Source organism: Seriola lalandi, unplaced genomic scaffold, assembly GCF_002814215.2.
Source record: "Seriola lalandi dorsalis isolate HSWRI2012SDOR001 ecotype SW California unplaced genomic scaffold, Sedor1 jcf7180002054947, whole genome shotgun sequence".
NCBI classification, from domain to species: domain Eukaryota; kingdom Metazoa; phylum Chordata; class Actinopteri; order Carangiformes; family Carangidae; genus Seriola; species Seriola lalandi.
The window spans coordinates 985,598-1,002,955 of NW_019525498.1; the positions used below are offsets into that span (position 1 = coordinate 985,598).

The following is a 17,358-nucleotide window of genomic DNA, read 5'->3' on the forward strand; positions in this document are numbered from 1 at the left end:
TGCTAAATTCCATACCAGGGAATTAAACACACAGAAATATTAGATATATGATCGTATCCACGTCGCCCACGCCCAAATCAGTCCGCTCTGTTTGATAAGATGCACTGAAACATCATCACACAGTGGGTTTCAACCGCCTGAAGAAAAACACACACAGCTCCACCTCTGATCTCCACATCTGATTGGAGTTTTGCCAACATGCTGAGTTACTGCACCTCGCTGCAGAATGAGAAAACATTTGCTGTGCCACATATCCGTGATTGTGAGTGTTTTAGCCTCATGCATCCACCCCAGAACTTAATTTCTGTCATCGCATGGAGGAGTCAGGGAAAAAAAATCAATTGCATATTGGCTCTTTAAAATGTGCCTTTTCTTTTCTTTTCTTTTTTTTAAAGAAACAGCTTCAGAGAGCAATTTCCTCAACTGTCTGAGGTTCAGATATCTCACGGGTGATTCAGCACAGCTCCACAATGGCAGCAGCCCAGTCCTTCACAGCTCTTGGCCGGGGATAAAGACGCTCAGCTCAGCCGATGCGTCTCCGCCAGCTTATCTGAGCCGCTCCACTCAGGAGCAGGGCTCCTGTGTGATTGCAGCGCGCCTCAGATTCTGGACAGTAAATGTCAAGATATTGCAGGGAGCCTCTGTCTGAGAACAGGCCTCGTCTGAGCAACTTTTATCTCGGGGGCGGCGTTATTTGATGTGCTAAATGGGCGCTCTCACGTTGAGTTAGGGCTGAGCAGGAATAGATAAAGAGATGAAGCAAGGGAGGGGGGAAAAACACACGAGCTAAATTTCTCTAAGTTGACTTTATTTCTGTTTTTACCCTTGTTCAGACAGGAAACGCTAACAGCTAGAATATTTCTATTTCTTTTTATAACCACAAAGTAATGTACTGTCAGTCAGTCGCCAAACACAGCACAGTCACACAGAGAATGAAACATTGATAAACTAGAACCAGCTCCTCGTGGTCGTATCCCTCCGCCGCTCAGACTATTTCCAGGTCACATTTATCCAGTCACAGAACATGTGAACCATGTGTCTGAAATTTGGTCATAATTGGAGCATGAAGTCTTGATTAATGGCTAAAAAAATGTTTTCTGAGGTCACTGTGACCTTGACCTTTGACCTTTGACCACTAACGTCCTTGAGTCCAGGTGAACGTTTTTACCAAATTTGAAGAAACTCCCTCAAGGCGTTACGGAGATACTGCGAGGCCAAAAACCGTTTTTTATGAGGTCACCTTGACCTTGACCTTTGACCTCTGACCCCCCAAAATCTAATCAGGTCATGCACGAGTCCTAGTGAATGTCTGTGCCATGTTTGAAGAAGTTCCATTGAGGCGATCCTGAGATATCGTGTCCACGAGAATGGAATAAACATGAGACACTAATGAAACCGTTCAGTCACAGTCTAATAATATTAATATTAATATTAATGTTTCCCTTCACACGTTCTGTGAAAGTAACAATAAAAGTAGTGATGGACTCATGAACAAGGTTAAATATCCATCTCCATCTCTGCAGAGAAGCAACTTAAAAACTACATCAAACTAAACATGAGCTTTTACTGTGAGAACCAAACATAAAACATATGCACTGCACATTTTATATAGTAAATAATCAGCACAGATTTCACAGGTAATGAACCTGCAGCAGCTGCTGAAGCTGAAATCCCAGTTTGTGTCTCTGCGGGAGAATAGATGGGATTTGTGACCGACACTTTAAAGGACCTCTTGTAGGAACGCCGGTCGTGTAACATCCTGCGGACAAGTGCCGGCTCTTTCATCTCAGACCGAGCTGACGAGCCGAAGATGAGACTGATACCCGATAAATAAAATGTCTGAGACGGTTCAGCGGTCGATCCGGAGTTTGATGCGTCCATCTCTTTGAAGGAGGAGGGATTGGAGAAGTTGATAACACTTGTGGACGTTCGAAGGTCTGACTTAAAACTCAAGATTTTTGTGGGAAAGTAGCTTCTCTCACAAGAGGCAGCTGCAGAGGACGGCATCCAATTTCCTGTTTTTCCAAAGGAAACGGACTCTTCACTTCATTCAAATACATGTGTAACTTTTAAAAACAGCTCTTATATGAGAAATGTTTTTTCTTTTTAAATCTCGATTTCATGACACCTGAATATTACACAGAGCCAGAGGACGAGACGGAGCTGCTGCTGTTACTGACAGAGAACAGAAAAGGTTTTGACAGCCGCCGTGGGACGGAGGCAGAAAATGGGTTTTTTTTGTTTCTATTTTTCTATTTTTGCTTTGGTATTATTAGACGTGGCGTCTGCTTTAAAACTGAGTGTGTGAAGGAATATTTATTGTCGAATGTCTGTATTTTATTCCGTTTTTGTTTCTGCATCTCTTTCATAAAGTTGTGTTGCTCTTTTCTGTCTGTGTCATGTGTTCTTATATATTATGAGCAACATTTTCAGTTTTTTATATCTGAGGAATTACGTTGATTAGTTACGTGATTTTACTCATTTGATTGCCGAGTACTTTAAATAAATAAACTTTGCTTGCTTGAGTGTTTTAGTCGCCTATAACCTTAACCTCAGTTTATCTGTGCGGCCTTCACATGCAGAACCACAAGTGAAGTCTAGTTCCTGTAAGAGTTAAAATTCACAGCTCTGACCCGTCAGGATTCAGCTCGGACTCGTGCACCACGGCCTCTTGTCACATGCAGTTTGCAGGGATAATGTAAATGTGTTTATCCTTTGACCACGTGCAGCTGTGGGGAACGACACGCCGCACGGATCAGCCGCTGAAGTCGCATGTGAAAGTGAAGTCTGAAAAGCTTTAAGAGAAAGTATCACCTGCACCTTCAGACATCTGTAATTTACCAGCCAATCGTTTACATTCCCGACCTGACGTTTTGTGTGTGTGTGTGTGTGTGTGTGTGTGTGTGTTGAGGCTTCTCAGTGTGGGAGTTGCTGTGCAAAACATCGCAGAGTGATGTCGACGCACAACCACACATTAAAACTGACCTTCTAGGTGGTTAACTGACTCACTTATCCAGAGCGAGGAAGCTTCAGACCCTCGGTCGAGGAAAGACAAACAATTTGAAGAAAGTCAGGGGTCGGAGGTCAGAACGTCGTCCTACGTCTCTTTTTTTTTTTAAAGATAATGTATCATAAGAAAAGAAAAGCCAACCAGAGAGAGAGAGCGAGAAGTTCACTTTATTACCCTCAGATTCCCAATAAATATTTACACTCAGCCTGTGTTCAGCTGCTCTGTGCTTCAGGGCGATGATGCGTTCAGGATCTGCGGTATTAATCATCCCGCTGCGTCAGTACATTTCTCTTCACTGTATCATGATCCTTGTTACCGAGTAACAGACGGACAAACGAAACCTTTGTGTGACTCTCTATGAGAAAAGCTCATCAGGGTGAATCCAGTGTTTGTCAGTGTGATGTTTATCATCGCCTCTGTCCATCTGTACTCCGGTTTTTCTTTTAGTCATCCTTGACTCACCCTGTTGTGTTCACACATGTTGTTATTTAAACAGTGCTGAGCTGCTTATAGGAAACCACTGCATTTATGTGCAAAGGTCAGGTATTAAAGCAGTTTTTATCATTATCCTCCCAAAATATGAAGCATCAGGCTACAGAAAGCCGATAACTCATGAAATCAAGATGTGTTTTTAAAGAACTTACTGTGATAATTGAGTTGATGCTACATGTGTATTTTTACAGTAAATAAACAAAACTCAACCACAGAGCAGCATCTCTCCAAAGACCACAGGCAGCAAGCTAACAGGCTAACAAGCTAACTGTCGGACTGTGGTATATGAATGAATCCAGCCCTGAGTCGAGTCGAGTAGACTAAACAGGTTTGTACCAAAAACTGTAAATAAAGTTGTACGTAACCTCTGTGATGTCACCTGCAGGTTTCTGAAGAGCTGCTCCACCGTTGCCACCTTGGCAGTGCCTGACTCCGCCCCTAACTCCCAGCTAATCCAACTAAAGAAAAAGAGGAGGGGCGCGTTTGGAGCTGAGACTTTGCTGGATGATCTAAACCAAAACGGTCTCAGGTGTCTTTAGAGTTGACCCTGTTCCTCCTCCGCTCTCTCTCTCTCTGCCCAGATCTTTCCCCCGCTGGTCCTAAATTTGATCTGGCAACGTCTCAGTCAGTCTCCGGCTCCGTCCTCTGACAGCAGCTCCAGCTCTGTTTGCCAGGAGGACATGTTTTCCTCAGATGAGGACGAGGGTATATCATCACTCCCACTCAGCAGCCCGGCTTTGAAGCAGCGGTTCTGGAGAGAGAGCGAGGAGTCGGAGAAGTGATCCGGTCGCCGCTCATCAGCCCCGGTCTCCCCCGTCAAGAAGAGACTGATACACAAACAGGTTCGCTGCCTGTTTGTCTCTGAATCATCTTCAGCTGAAGGCCGGATCGTCCCTCGTTCCCAAAATAAAAACCTGGAAAAATAAAAAATAAAAAAACTTTCAGGGAAGTTTTCAGCGAAGAGTCTGAACGTCTCTCAGATAGTTCATCTTTAAAAAGGTTTTGTTGTGTTTGTGGTGGAAATCTTGTGAGCATGGCGTTACACTCATGGCGTTACAAAAAGGGTCATTCACACCTGACCACCTCACCTGTATCCAGGTGTGAAGACTATTGCTTATCACAGCTGCTCTTCTCTTCTGAGGGGCCCCCAACCACAACCCTGGTTGCCATGGCTACTGCTGATGTAGCTGTGCTGGAGATAAACAAGTCGTGTGGAGAGTAAATGGAAGAAAATTCAATCACATTATTCTATTGTACTTTTTTTTTTATTGCCAACAAACACAATGATGTGATCAAATCCAACATGGAGTCCTGTAGGTTTGATGTTCTGCTCATGTGGCGATGATTTTTCCAACGGGACCATGGTCACATCACAAACAGCGCTGTGTTTGGAGGAACAGGTGCAGACATGTGCGCTGTAAAGAATTTATCGCCATGATGCATTTATCATGTTCTCTCAGAGCTTTCTGAGGCGAAAAGACAAAACTCATATTAAACATGTATGTGTGGTGTGTCCTCTCAGACATCTCTGTCCCTTTTTCTTTTTCTTTGCTTTCTGAGCTTTTAATTCTCATTATCGTTACAAATTACGTCGTTTAAGGTGTTAAACTGAATATTTCATTTTTTTTCTTTATAAATCTGCATCAGGCAGCAGCTGTAATCAGTCTGATATCTTTTTAATCATTTAACATTTGGAGGATGATGCTTTCCCTGCTCTTTGTCTTTGTAGATCTGATTTCCTGTTTCATGGGATCTGATTTGAAGTAAATTCTCTGACCTCTGACCTCCGTCCTGGGCCTCAGGGAGACCAGGCTTCCTGCCTCGTCCACAATCTGAATTATTATTTTAATCACGGCCGTTCTCGCCTTTACAACGTGTCGGCTGTCATGTGAAGTAATGGCATACAATGGGAGGAACTATTAGAGCTGTTTATTATTCTGGCAGCGCAGCTACAGTAAGCTCCTCTTGATTTAGCCAATAATTCACCTCTTTGCACCCGTGACATCTTTGAAGCTGTGGGATAAATATTCAAATATTATAATAATAAATACATTTTTACTGCTTTGACAAAGGCAAAGTTTAACAGATTTTGAATAGTAAGTATTTAAGATACAAAATACCAACTGTTTATTTATATGTATGTATCAAGACATTTGAATCTAATTGTTCTTTGTCTCCATCCTTTTAAAACCTTTTGTCAGTAACTCATCTTTCACTTCTGCCACATAAAAAGAGGCAAAGATTGTCAATCAAGTCAAGTCCAGTGTAATCCTAGAACACTTGTGAAAAATTACAGGCTTCTATAATGACTATAATATTTATACTTTTAGCCTGTTATTTTCCCAGATGCTTTGAGGATGGAACAATCATAATCATGGATGGTGCATTTAAAGGAGAATCCAACCCTTTTTAAGAATTCACATTTGTTATTCCTGAGCCCCAGAACAAACTGGTGAATATTTGTGAACATGCAGCTCTCTCCTCTAAAGTAAGAAACCAAAGGGAGAACCTTAAAATGTTAAAATAAAATCAGTGCTTCTCCGATGCTGTTCGACAGACACCGAGATGTTTACTCAGCTTGTTGGTCTAACGTCTGAAGATCCAGACGTCCGATCACTAAAATCCTTCATCCAGTTGAACAACCGAGATTTTAAAAGTTTATTGTAAAACGTGGCTTAAAACTGGATAAAAAAGTAAATTTTGACACAAGGATAACACATGCGCAGCGGGGATATGACATCATCGACAGGCGACTAAATGACACGGAGCGTTACTTTGATTGAAATCACAGATTTTTCTAGGTTTGAAAAATGCTGGAAACATTTGGAATAATGTAAGAATACAACTCAAGAAAATATATATCATAGGTTTAGTTGTTTTTAGACATTTTAATGAGGAAAAGTTACGTATTACACCTTTTAAATCTTAACCCACCTCCGTCTCTGCTCATCACAGACACGTTTGAACGATTGGGATCGTCTCAGCCGAGCAGAGCTGAAGTCACTCGCAGCAGCTCATCACCATCTTTGTGTGTCAATGGGGCTGATGTTGGTCGTGCTGCAGGAGGGGGAGATACTGTACGTTCCCCCGGTAAATTATTCATCACGATGGCGTTTTCACCAGCGGTTCATCACATAAAAACACTCATGCAAAATTCAAGGAGCAGGACATGTGTTAGCCGTGATGAGGTAATGCTAACTGATGTTCAGGCGGTTTGGAGGAGCTGAAGTGTGTTTCTCTGACTGAACACACACATCCACCCACGCACTAACACACACACACACACACACACTCCTGTCTTCACCTTCTGTGTGTGAATTCATTTCTTGTTGTCGTTGTTGTTTCCTGTGCATCGAACTTGTGTCAAAGAGATTCTGTTCAGATTTTTTGTGAGTTTTTGGGTTTTTCCTCTGAGCTTTACTTCGCCTACACGTATCATTGCAGATTCTTCTCTCCTCTACTTCCTGAGTTTTGTTATTTCACTTTTATCCGTCTATATCAAATATATGTTTATTTTTTAATGCAATACTTTTTGTTGATTGTTTTTGGGTTTTTTTTTGCAATTTGTCTCAGACTTTTAGCTTGAAAGGAGCAACAGGAAGCATGTGAAAACAGAGAGGCAGGATGTGCAACAAAGGTCCCGGGTTTGATCCGGCATCAACTGCTCATAAAAGTCTGAGGGATCCTCGGCCCGAGTCTGGCCCATATACTTCCACATCTGGGCAGATTCCAGTTGTTATCCTCCAGTATTGGCTGAGATTTTTCCTGTGTGCGCCAGAATTGGTCCAGATGTGGAAGTAGTAGCATCTGACAATCTGCTGCCATAAATGGGCCAGATTCGGGCCGTGAAACCGTGCGTATACTGGGCCAGAAGAATACAAGTATGTGGGCCAAGTATGGACCGGATATATATTGCTATGTGATCGTGCTGAAGTCGGACCGCACCAGACTCGCCGAGTCTTTGCCAGAGTAATCAGATGTAGGTTAGCCATGTTGAGACGAAGCGTCATGAAGCGCTGAACCATTCCAGCAAAGCAGATACTTCAGGTTCACAGTGGGACACCTACTGGCCAGAGAGGAAAACAGGCAGTTTGTACATTACAAATTAAATATCAGTATAAAAGAAACTATGATTGTGTTTTATATTCTAAGCATACCTTTTTAATATTACCTCTAGAGAGCGAAATTGTTTTTGTACCAAGCTGGAAAGTCTACAGGGATTGACTCACTGTTGGAGCCTCGAGTGGCCATTCGAGGAACTGCAGTTTTTGGCACTTATTGTTGGTTTCTTTAAAAGCAGCAGAGGCAGCTGCTGAGTAAACCTTTGGCAGAGATTATTTTGTCAGAAAAGACTTTTTGTAGCATGTAGATAAAACAATAAAGTGTCTTTCAAGGTTGAAACAGCAGACAACACAAATTGAAATGTCTGACACCTTCGCTGATCTGCAGATGCTCAGCTGTGAAGAACGGTAACGCTGAGAGAGGGAGGCTGTTTTTAAAGAAGGGGAGATTTTCTGCTTCAGGATTGACATTTCCACCACGACACAAAGCTCATGTGCATGTGGAAACCCAAACAGGCGTTTTGTTTTGCCCTTTTTTAAAAAGCAAACTGGAAAATTATTGAAATATATTTAATAAAATATCATAAATGTGTCTCGTACATTTATTTCTCCTCGACAGCAGGAGAAATAATCACCATCAGTCTCTGTTCATTTCCTGGACGATAATGACACGTGAAGCAACTCGTTTTTTAAATGAACCTCTTGTTGATTTGAGAAACAGGTACAGCGACGTGACGTCACCTCTCTGCTTTCATCTATGACCCAGTCAATTTGTTTATTTGGCTTCTGCAGCGTGACACATTTCCAGCGGAGCCTGTGTTGCCATGGTTCAGCTGAGCATCACATCAAACCATGGAAACAGTAATCAGGGGGCCACGGCGGTCTGATCGATTTCAAAGGGAGCTGAAAATATTAATTTCTGACCAGAGACCAGAATGACGTTTCTCAGTCATGGCTGAGAAGAGCTTGTTTCTCTTTTTCTTGTGCCAGCGTGCAACAGTGAAGATGATCGTCGTTCTGTATTTTTCTTATTGTCATCAAATCTCATGAAAAAACCCCAAACCAGAAAACCAGCTATGATTTACTAACACACATTGTGTGTGTATCAAAGCCTGATCTATCTTATTCGTCTGTGCTCTACTGCTCTACAAACTATACCGTCCTGCTGCCCCACATACTCGCTAGCAAATGTGGATTAATCCGCCGCTGAAAATAGTCCCCAGTAATTCACTATTTCCTCCTGTTTGAGTAATGTTTGATAAAAACTACAATGTTTTTTAAAAATGAAATTGTATATTTGTGAGGTTGTCCGTCCGTCCTTTTCTTGTGAACGCGATATCTCAGTAACCTCAAGGAAATTTCTTCAAATATAACAGAATCATTTCGACTCAAGGATGAACTGGTGAGATTTTGATGGTCAAAGGTCAAAGGTCACTGTGACCTCACAAAACACATTTTTGGCCACTCATCACAAATTCAAATTCTAATTATGACAGGATTTAACGTGTGATGACATTTTATCGGTCAACTTCACTGTGACATCATAACGTTCTGCAGGCGGTTATTCTAGTTTTTTTTTTTGTGTTTGTTATTGTAACTGATTAAAACACGGTACATCACATGAAGATCCCAAATGCAAAAACTGCAATAAATCCACACACACACAGTGAAGAAGCCCTCATTATACTGTGTGTATTCTGAGCTGTGCACATCAGTATACAGTATAATCCCCCTTATGGTGAAGAATGCATAGATTCAGATACGCAGCAGAAAAATCCACGTGGGAAGTTTTTCATTTCACATTCATAACTTACATTTTCTTCATAGTTATATATTTTTTTTCTTTTTCTCAGCTGATTAATGAAGTTACAAAGCATTGACATTGTCACACGACATATCCATCAGCTCACATCTGTGAAATGTTTCATCACCACCAAGCGAATTACCACAGCAGATTCTGACAGCGATAACAGAAATGTCAGCTTTTCCTTTGTCCCAGTGTTTTACAGAGACACATTAAAGCAGATGTTTAATTAGAAAAACAAGAACATGTGGGCAAACTATCATAACCCCATGATGCCATAGACCTTTTTTTATTGATATTTTTTTCAGTTTTCACAACAGCAGCATTGGTTTTTATTTTTCATTTTTTGTGCTCCAAGTGGGTTGGATTTCATCCTCCAGAGCAGAGCAGTTACATGTGTGCATCGCCTATGTGTGCAGAAGCGTTGTACAGCAGAAGCTAACCTGGATGAAATGCAACTTCCATTGGATTGACAGAGCCACCAGATGAGTTTCACACTGAGCTGATCAATACTGTACACAAAGAGGCTATTCATCACAGAGCTGGATTAGAGCAGGGCGGCTGCAGTGTAACTTGGCTCAAACACCCAACATGGCCGCCGAAAAAGACGTTCATTTACATGACGAGATGGGAACCAGAATCTCTGGCAGCATTATTTTTTTTTTACACTTCATGAAAGCCTTATTGAATGAATAGATTAATTTTGGATTTCTTACTGAGACTTAGATGAAAACACTGACACCACTCTCATGTCTGTGTGTTAAATATCAACCTAGAGCCAAATAGCCTAGCCTAGCCTAGCCTAGCCTAGCCTAGCTAATCATTTAAAAACACAGCTACCACCGCCTCCAAAGCTCACTAATTAACATATATCACATCTGTTAAATTCATATGCACAATGTAATGTAAAAAACAACAATTATAATCTGTAACTATTTTCTGTTGTTTGCCAAGAAAGAGCCTGGTCCCCACAAACTTTTACATTTTAGTTTGTGATTAAGCAAATAAGATGTAAAGTGTTAATTTCACAATATGTAATTTTATGGCACTAGGGGTCTCCCAATCAAAACAATAACAGTTTGATAAGAGTTTGGTGATGTCATGACATAGTGAAGCATCATGGGAATTGTTGTCTCTACCACTACTGCCATCAGCTTCCTCCGGATTCCTAGTGTCAATTGTACAGGAGCTTTTTAGCGAGAGGTCTCCTCTTCAAAACAAACATACCAGGCGATTATAACCAGAGGAACCACTGAATTAAACAGTTTCACTTTTAAAATCAGTGTTTCTCCAGTGATGTACAACAGACAGAGGATGTCTCAGAGGGGCCGGGAACTGAGCTTGCACAGCTTTTTTCTCTGATAACTTAAGATCTTGACGTCCAATGACTAGAATCCGACATTCATTTCAAACATATGGTTAAAAACCACCTTTAAACTGTCAATTTTGTCGCTTCCGACAAGAAAACGCAATGCTAATGCACATAAGGGATATGACAGGCGACCACATGAAACGTACGTCACCGTGATTAAAACTAAAGATTTCTCTTTGTTTTAAAATTTGCTGGAAACATTTAGGATAATGTAACTCAACAAAATATGTAACATAGTTATAGTTGTTTATTTTGACATTTTAATGTAGAAAAATTGTATATTTTAGCTTTAAATGTTGAGCTTCAGAGGTGTTAGTAAATGTACTTGTTGCTGTAGGCTACGTTAGCTTCTACTAGCATAACATTCCGGAATCTCCAACCAGACTGGTGGCAGTCGAGGTGCATTGTGGGTAGTGTAGCTTACAATAGTGAGTGCCCATGAAGAGTCCAACGACGCTGATTTAACACACAGACATGAGAGTGGCATCGACTGTCGCGTCTAACTCTCAGCAACAGAACAAAAAGCTGTGTATGTCAGAATTATTCCTTTAAACATTTATAAAACTGGGTTCCTACACACTGTGGACGTCACACCCTGAATTACTGTACGACATGTGCAGGGCTGTAGCTCACAGTTTAGAAATACTGAGGTCAAATTTTCTGTTGAAAATCCCTTTAATTTGACTCAGAACCTTTAAAAAGACTCACCTTGTGTAATTTGTAGAACGTGACCTCAGGTTGTGAAGTCCCTGACCTCAGAGTCCTCAACCATACAGCTACAGCCCTGGACGTGTGGAGCATGATTTCCACTTACTTCCATCACACTGTTGTTGTTTTCGTATCTTTTCCTCTCAAGATGTCGGCAAACAGTCTCTTTCAGTTCCCAGAAATGCTCTTCTGAGCTGCAGCTAAAGCTTGACATTTAACATGTGACGGCTTGGCGGAGGAAAGAGAGTGATTGTGATCAGAATACCGTGACATTTTGAAGCGTTTAAAAAAAAAGAAGAAGTATTTAAAGAGAAATGATCATCTTCCGCAACTTTTTCCGATTGGGGAAGAGACAAAATGTCAAATTCCAACAGACGACTGTAGGAACCCTGTTTTATCAGCCCCCTGTTCAACTGGATTTGGAGATGGTTCTGGATTTGTATGGTACATCAAAGCTAATATTAACAATCAAGAGATAGATAGACTAGTGGCTCTTCTGTCATTCAGAGTTGATCATTGCACATTATTATTTTTTTTTTTTTTACAGTATCCCATTCCACTGAGCGAAACCCAGACTCAAATGAAGGTAAAAATCACACTGATGAATACAGATTCGTACATTTACACTCATTTCGGAGCCTTGTTTAAAGTGAACGTCAGCCACAGCCAGAAGAGAAAAGAAAACACACAACGCTGGCCACGAGAATAAACCAAACTTTGATCTTTTTCTCAAACTGAAATCATGCTCTTTTTTTTTTATATATCTCCATCTGGGCCAGGCACATCTGAGGAACTAAACTAAACTTGTTGTAGGCACCAGTATTTCCCCTTATTGAGTCAGGAAAATGAAACACAAATCTTATTTTTTGCCCTTGGGGCTCACGGTAGCTTAGTGCTAAGCTGTTTGTGCTTACAAGCCAACTGATGTTGACTGTCAAACTCATATGGCAAAAGTGAGTCTGTAGGCTACAGTCCAGTGCAGCACGTACAGGAGGGGTGCGGGTGGGTGAGGGGTGGGCCCCTGCGTCAGGGGCTATGGGCTTTCTCCAAGTCATTATAATAAACGCTATCAACTGCAAACCAGTCACAGAGCTTCCACATCACAACATCCACTGATCTCTCTCTTCTGCAGCGACGGCAGCTGGATATTTATGAGCAGAAATTCCACCGGTCAGGAGATGACAGCCATTTACCACTGAGCAGTGCCATCAGATCACACAATGCAGACTGGATGGATGGCAGGTCGATACATCTCCACAGTCCCCTGCACCATCCATCAGGTGGAAGCTCATTCTGCAGCCACATTATCATGAATAATCTGGATGTTGGTGGATGTGTGGGCCTCAAGGAAAAACACAGGGAGTGACATATTTGTGGGTGATGGTGGGTTTGATTCAATTTCTGGTATTGTACAGATGATTGGAAATGAGGAGGGTTTGGGGGGGGGGGGTAATTATGGCTGGTAATCATCGTTCATGCCCTGCAGCATCTAAACCGTATTAGTTTGTGGAAAGCCTGCTTGAAGTCCTCGTTGGACATGGTGTAAATGATGGGGTTGATTAAGGAGTTGAGGTAACCCAGCCAGGTGAAAATGTCAAATAACTCCGGGTGGAAGCAGGACTCACACACAGGCACTAGAAGAGTGTAAATGAAAAACGGGAGCCAGCATATGATGTAGGCTCCGAGGATTATTCCCAAAGTTTTGGTCGCCTTCTTCTCCCTGGCGGCGGAGATCCGCTTCTTCTCCAGCAGCGCGTCGGACACAGTGACTTTGACTTGGCTCACGTTCGCGGACGAGGTAGTGTCACAGGAGGAGCTGTCGTTCGTCCCGTAGTTCAGGGAGGTGGTGGACGCCACCGAGCCGGGGGAGTTGGTGATCAGGTGCGCCGAGGTGAGCCTCTTCCCCGGCTTGTTGTGCGACTGCTTCAGGATGCGCTTCCGGGCTTCCACGTAAATCCTCCCGTACAGGGCGATGAGCAGCAGCGTGGGGATGTAGAAAGCGCCGAAGGTGGAGTAGATGGTGTAGAAAATGTGGTCGGTGTTCACGTTGCAGCTCGTCACCTCCTCCGCTTTCACCTGGCGCCAGAAGAAAGGCGGCAGGGAGATGGAGATGGCGATCACCCAGGCGGTGGCGATCATCCCGGCCGCGCGCCCCGGCGTGCGCTTCTTGGAGTACTCCACCGCGTCCGTGATGGCCCAGTACCGGTCCAGCGCAATTACGCACAGGTGGAGGATGGACGCGGTGCAACACGTTATATCCGAGGAGAGCCAGATGTCACACACTACCTGCCCTAGAGTCCAGGTTTGGCTCACGGTGTACAGCGCGCTGATGGGCATCACCAAAATGGACACCAGGAGGTCCGTGACCGCCAGGGAGGCGATCAGAAAGTTTGCCGGGGTGTGTAATTTTCGGGATTGGTAAATGGTGGCGATGACGAACGCGTTTGAGAGCGTCGTAGCGAAAGTTATGAGGGCTAAGGTCACCCCTAGACCCGCCTGGAAAGCCAGGTTAGTGTCCTTCTCCTCCGCTTTCGACGTGAAATTGGCATGGGTGTCGTTGGTGGAGATGTTCAACAGCTCTCCGTAGATGACAGGCGTTGGTTTGAGCTGACTGGCATTCTCCATCCCTCCACCTTCCCTCGTCAGATCCCCCCGTCATGGAGCTCAAAGGAAAGCCTGGAGATCACTCTGAAATCACTCAAATATTCATCCACCGCTCGCGCTCCTCGTCTTCTGTAAACGCAGAATAAAAGCGGCTCCATCTCCGGCAGGTATCCAACAATCAGACGACAGGTGTTTCCATAAAGACGCATTTCTGCCTCCTCTTCTTCATCTTTTTATTTTCACTGCATTTTCTTCTTCTTTTTTTTTTCTTCACTGTTTTATCAACTTAAATATCCAAGAAATAAAAACGAGACGGTGCGTAAAGCAGCTTTTCATCATCCACAAATCAGTGTCTGTGACGTTAGAATCAGTTTCCAGATCAAACCAACATCCAGTGTTAAAATCTAATCATTTAAATATAATATCTACACCTGCAGGTTGTTAATCCGCTCTGTGTCTGCTCACAAGTTCAGAGCTGCTCAAGTCTGACTCCTGGTTTTATACTGCCAGTTATCTCTCTCTCTCTCTCTCTCTCTCTCTCTCTACCTCTCTCTCACCCACTGTCCCTCCCATACTCTCCCCCCTTCTCTCTCTCTCTCTCTCCAATGCTGAAGGGATTCTTGATTTGTAATTTTTTTGTAACAATTTCCCAATCATGCTCTCTATTGAAGACCAGACTGATACTGGTATTTTTCAGGCCAATACTTATATTGATTATTGACAAAATACTGGGCACATTTTTTTTTTTTTTTTTTTTTAGGATTCCTTCACTTTGGTTCAGACTGTTGTGAAATACCGATATACACTGATATGTGTTAATACTACACATGATAATATGTTAGTCCTCAGTTCATCTTGTTGCCTTTTCACTGTCCATTAAGTGTAACTGTTCTTTTTGTTGTTATGGTAACAGACTCTCCCTCCACCTCCTCCACACACATCTGAGTCTATATTTGCCCAAAAAGAGACAAAACACACAATAAACAAAGTTAAAGATGAATTTGACTGATAGCACCATTATTATTATTATCATTATGTGTTATCAATAAAGATATCACAATAATATCATTACTGTGAATTCCTTTGGCCACAATAACTTTGGTTATTGAACAACTGTGACCAATAAATGAACATTTTACGGTGTAAAAAATGTTCAACCTTGAACGCAGCATTTGACAAAACATTCCCATCATAACACACGACCATGATTTCACACAGAGAGAGGTAATACATTTTAAACAGCCCTTTATCAGACACTCGGGTCGTTCGTTTACTCTATGTGCTGATGAAGACCACAAAGTGCAGTTGAAAGCCGCAGAAAAAAGCTAGTAAGTGAACCTTGAGTTAAGATTTCATCTTTTTAAATTGAGAATGTAAACTACCCCCAGGCTGCTAATGACCCTGAACTCCCAGAGGAAAAGAAACAGAGGACTCGACCTCACGTGTCCTGAATCGTAGCTTATCAGAGCTGAGATAAAATCAGCTGATGATATCGTTCAAGTCTCTGAACCAGTCGGCTTCTCTGGTGGATCAGCTCTCCTGTGTCCTTCAAAGAAGTCCAACAAAGAGCTCTTTAAATCGCATCTGTCGCCATAAACAACGACGGAAACTGTCGCTATTATAGGAGATTAATTCCCCGTTCAGCGGTATTGATTTAATAGTAAAAGTTTATTGATACAGCATCATAAAAAAAACAGTGTTTCACAAAAAATAACTTAAAGTAGAAGAAAATCAAAGTGAACAGTGAACATTTAGATCAAAAGATATAGACTACACTACAAGGTTATTTAAGGGCTTCACTCCATTCATTCACTCATTTTTCACCTTCACATTAGGGCGGCAGTTTCTGGTAAGAAGTTTGTTATGCTTTAGTTCCTGTTATTTATTTGTTAGTGTCAGAGAACCTTGTTCATCCTCATTTCTTTAATTAGTGTATAATGAACACATTTTTTCAGATTATTCCGACATCACATGAATGCAGCTTGTGAACAGGTACATATAAGGTCATGAGGTCTCCGATGTAAGATGGAGAAAGACCATGAATGAGCTGTAATGAGAAAGTAATGGGAGCCAATGGAGGCATCTTTTTTCTTTTAGGTAAGTCAAACTTGAAAAGTGTTTTTTTTTTTTTTCTTTAACCGTAGCTGAAGAATCAGTCGGGGACTTCATTCCTTTCAGCAAACAATATTCATTTTCAAGGACAGTCAGAGTGAGATTTCACACATAAATCATTTATCAGGCTTCATTTCACAACATCCACGCTGCACATCAGGTCCACATTATGTAGCTCTGGCGGCCTTTGTATTGATCGTATTGGTGAGCAGAGAGCTGAGTCACTGAGCAAAGAACCCCTCCACCCCATGCCCCCAATTCTCCAGCTGAGCTTCTGCTGACCTTCGCCTGCATGTCTGTAGACTCTGCCAATCACGTCACCGACACACTCGGCTGAAATCTGATTCGTCTGGAGGGTGGCTGGCCTCGGTCTTGGGGAGAGGCCGAGGTAGAGGGTGAGGGGCTCAGTGATCCAGCAGGAACTCTGTATCGAGCTGCTGCTTCTACAAATGAAGAGGAGCAGGTTGGGTTGTTTCAGCAGACACCTTGAAATACTTGAAATGTGCTGCGAGGATATTTCTCCAGATGGAGGCTTCGCCGCAGTCCAACTTCATCCAGTGAGAAGTTACTGGTAGTTTCAAAAGCGGGAAACTTCTAATTTGCTAAACTGAGAAAATTCGTGAAGTAGAACTGCGCAGCCGTAAACCTCTGGTGGGCAGTTCAATTAATGACATATCATTAATGTAAGGCTTTTACCCCACCGTTGCCCCTTGAAAACAAGCAGTGGAAGAAGCAGTGGGGGGGTGGGGGGGTGCGGGGGGTGCTCTCCGGGTGGTGCTACCATTGAACTTTTACAATATATATATCTCAGCCATATACAATGTCAAGAAAAATAAATACATTTGGTTTGTGAAAAATAAATGTTACTTCAACTCTAACCAGTTGAAAATGTAAAAAGTAAAAAATAAATAAAACAATAATATTAAATAAATAAACATATAAAGATCAGCTAGATGGGGCTGTAGAGTCAGTGGCAAAGTTTGCACCCAGGCTCATCTCTCTCTCCTGCACCTTCACCCAGCTCTCCCGCTGCTGTGCTCTCACTTTGTTTAACAACTCCTCCCTGTCTAATGTTACTTGTCTAATTTTTTTTAAGATAAACACAAGAAACTTGTGCTACAGAAAATGGACCAGACTCAGTGAATAGCTCCCTAAGCTTAACATGTCCTATGATAACTATTAATTTAGCTATACA

At 42.3% G+C, this 17,358-nt stretch overlaps 1 protein-coding gene and 1 long non-coding RNA gene across 2 annotated transcripts in view; both read right to left on the minus strand.

The window, feature by feature from the left end:
• Window positions 1-9,234: 9,234 nt before the first annotated feature.
• Window positions 9,235-14,516, minus strand: LOC111645191 (5-hydroxytryptamine receptor 1B-like). Its single transcript, XM_023394284.2, has one exon. The coding sequence runs from the start codon at window positions 14,070-14,072 to the stop codon at window positions 12,921-12,923; it is 1,152 nt and encodes a 383-aa protein (XP_023250052.1). The 5' UTR covers window positions 14,073-14,516; the 3' UTR covers window positions 9,235-12,920.
• A 1,218-nt stretch (window positions 14,517-15,734) lies between these two features.
• The window catches only part of LOC147817518 (uncharacterized), a 3,346-nt gene continuing 1,722 nt past the window's right edge, over window positions 15,735-17,358 (minus strand). Inside the window, exon 3 of the long non-coding RNA XR_015436295.1 lies at window positions 15,735-16,606. This is a non-coding gene — a long non-coding RNA (uncharacterized LOC147817518). The remainder of the gene's footprint in view (window positions 16,607-17,358) is intronic.

Coding starts and splice junctions, on each gene's coding strand:
- LOC111645191 (XM_023394284.2), bottom strand. CDS start 14,072: ATGGAGAATGCCAGTCAGCTCAAACCAACGCCTGTCATCTACGGAGAG.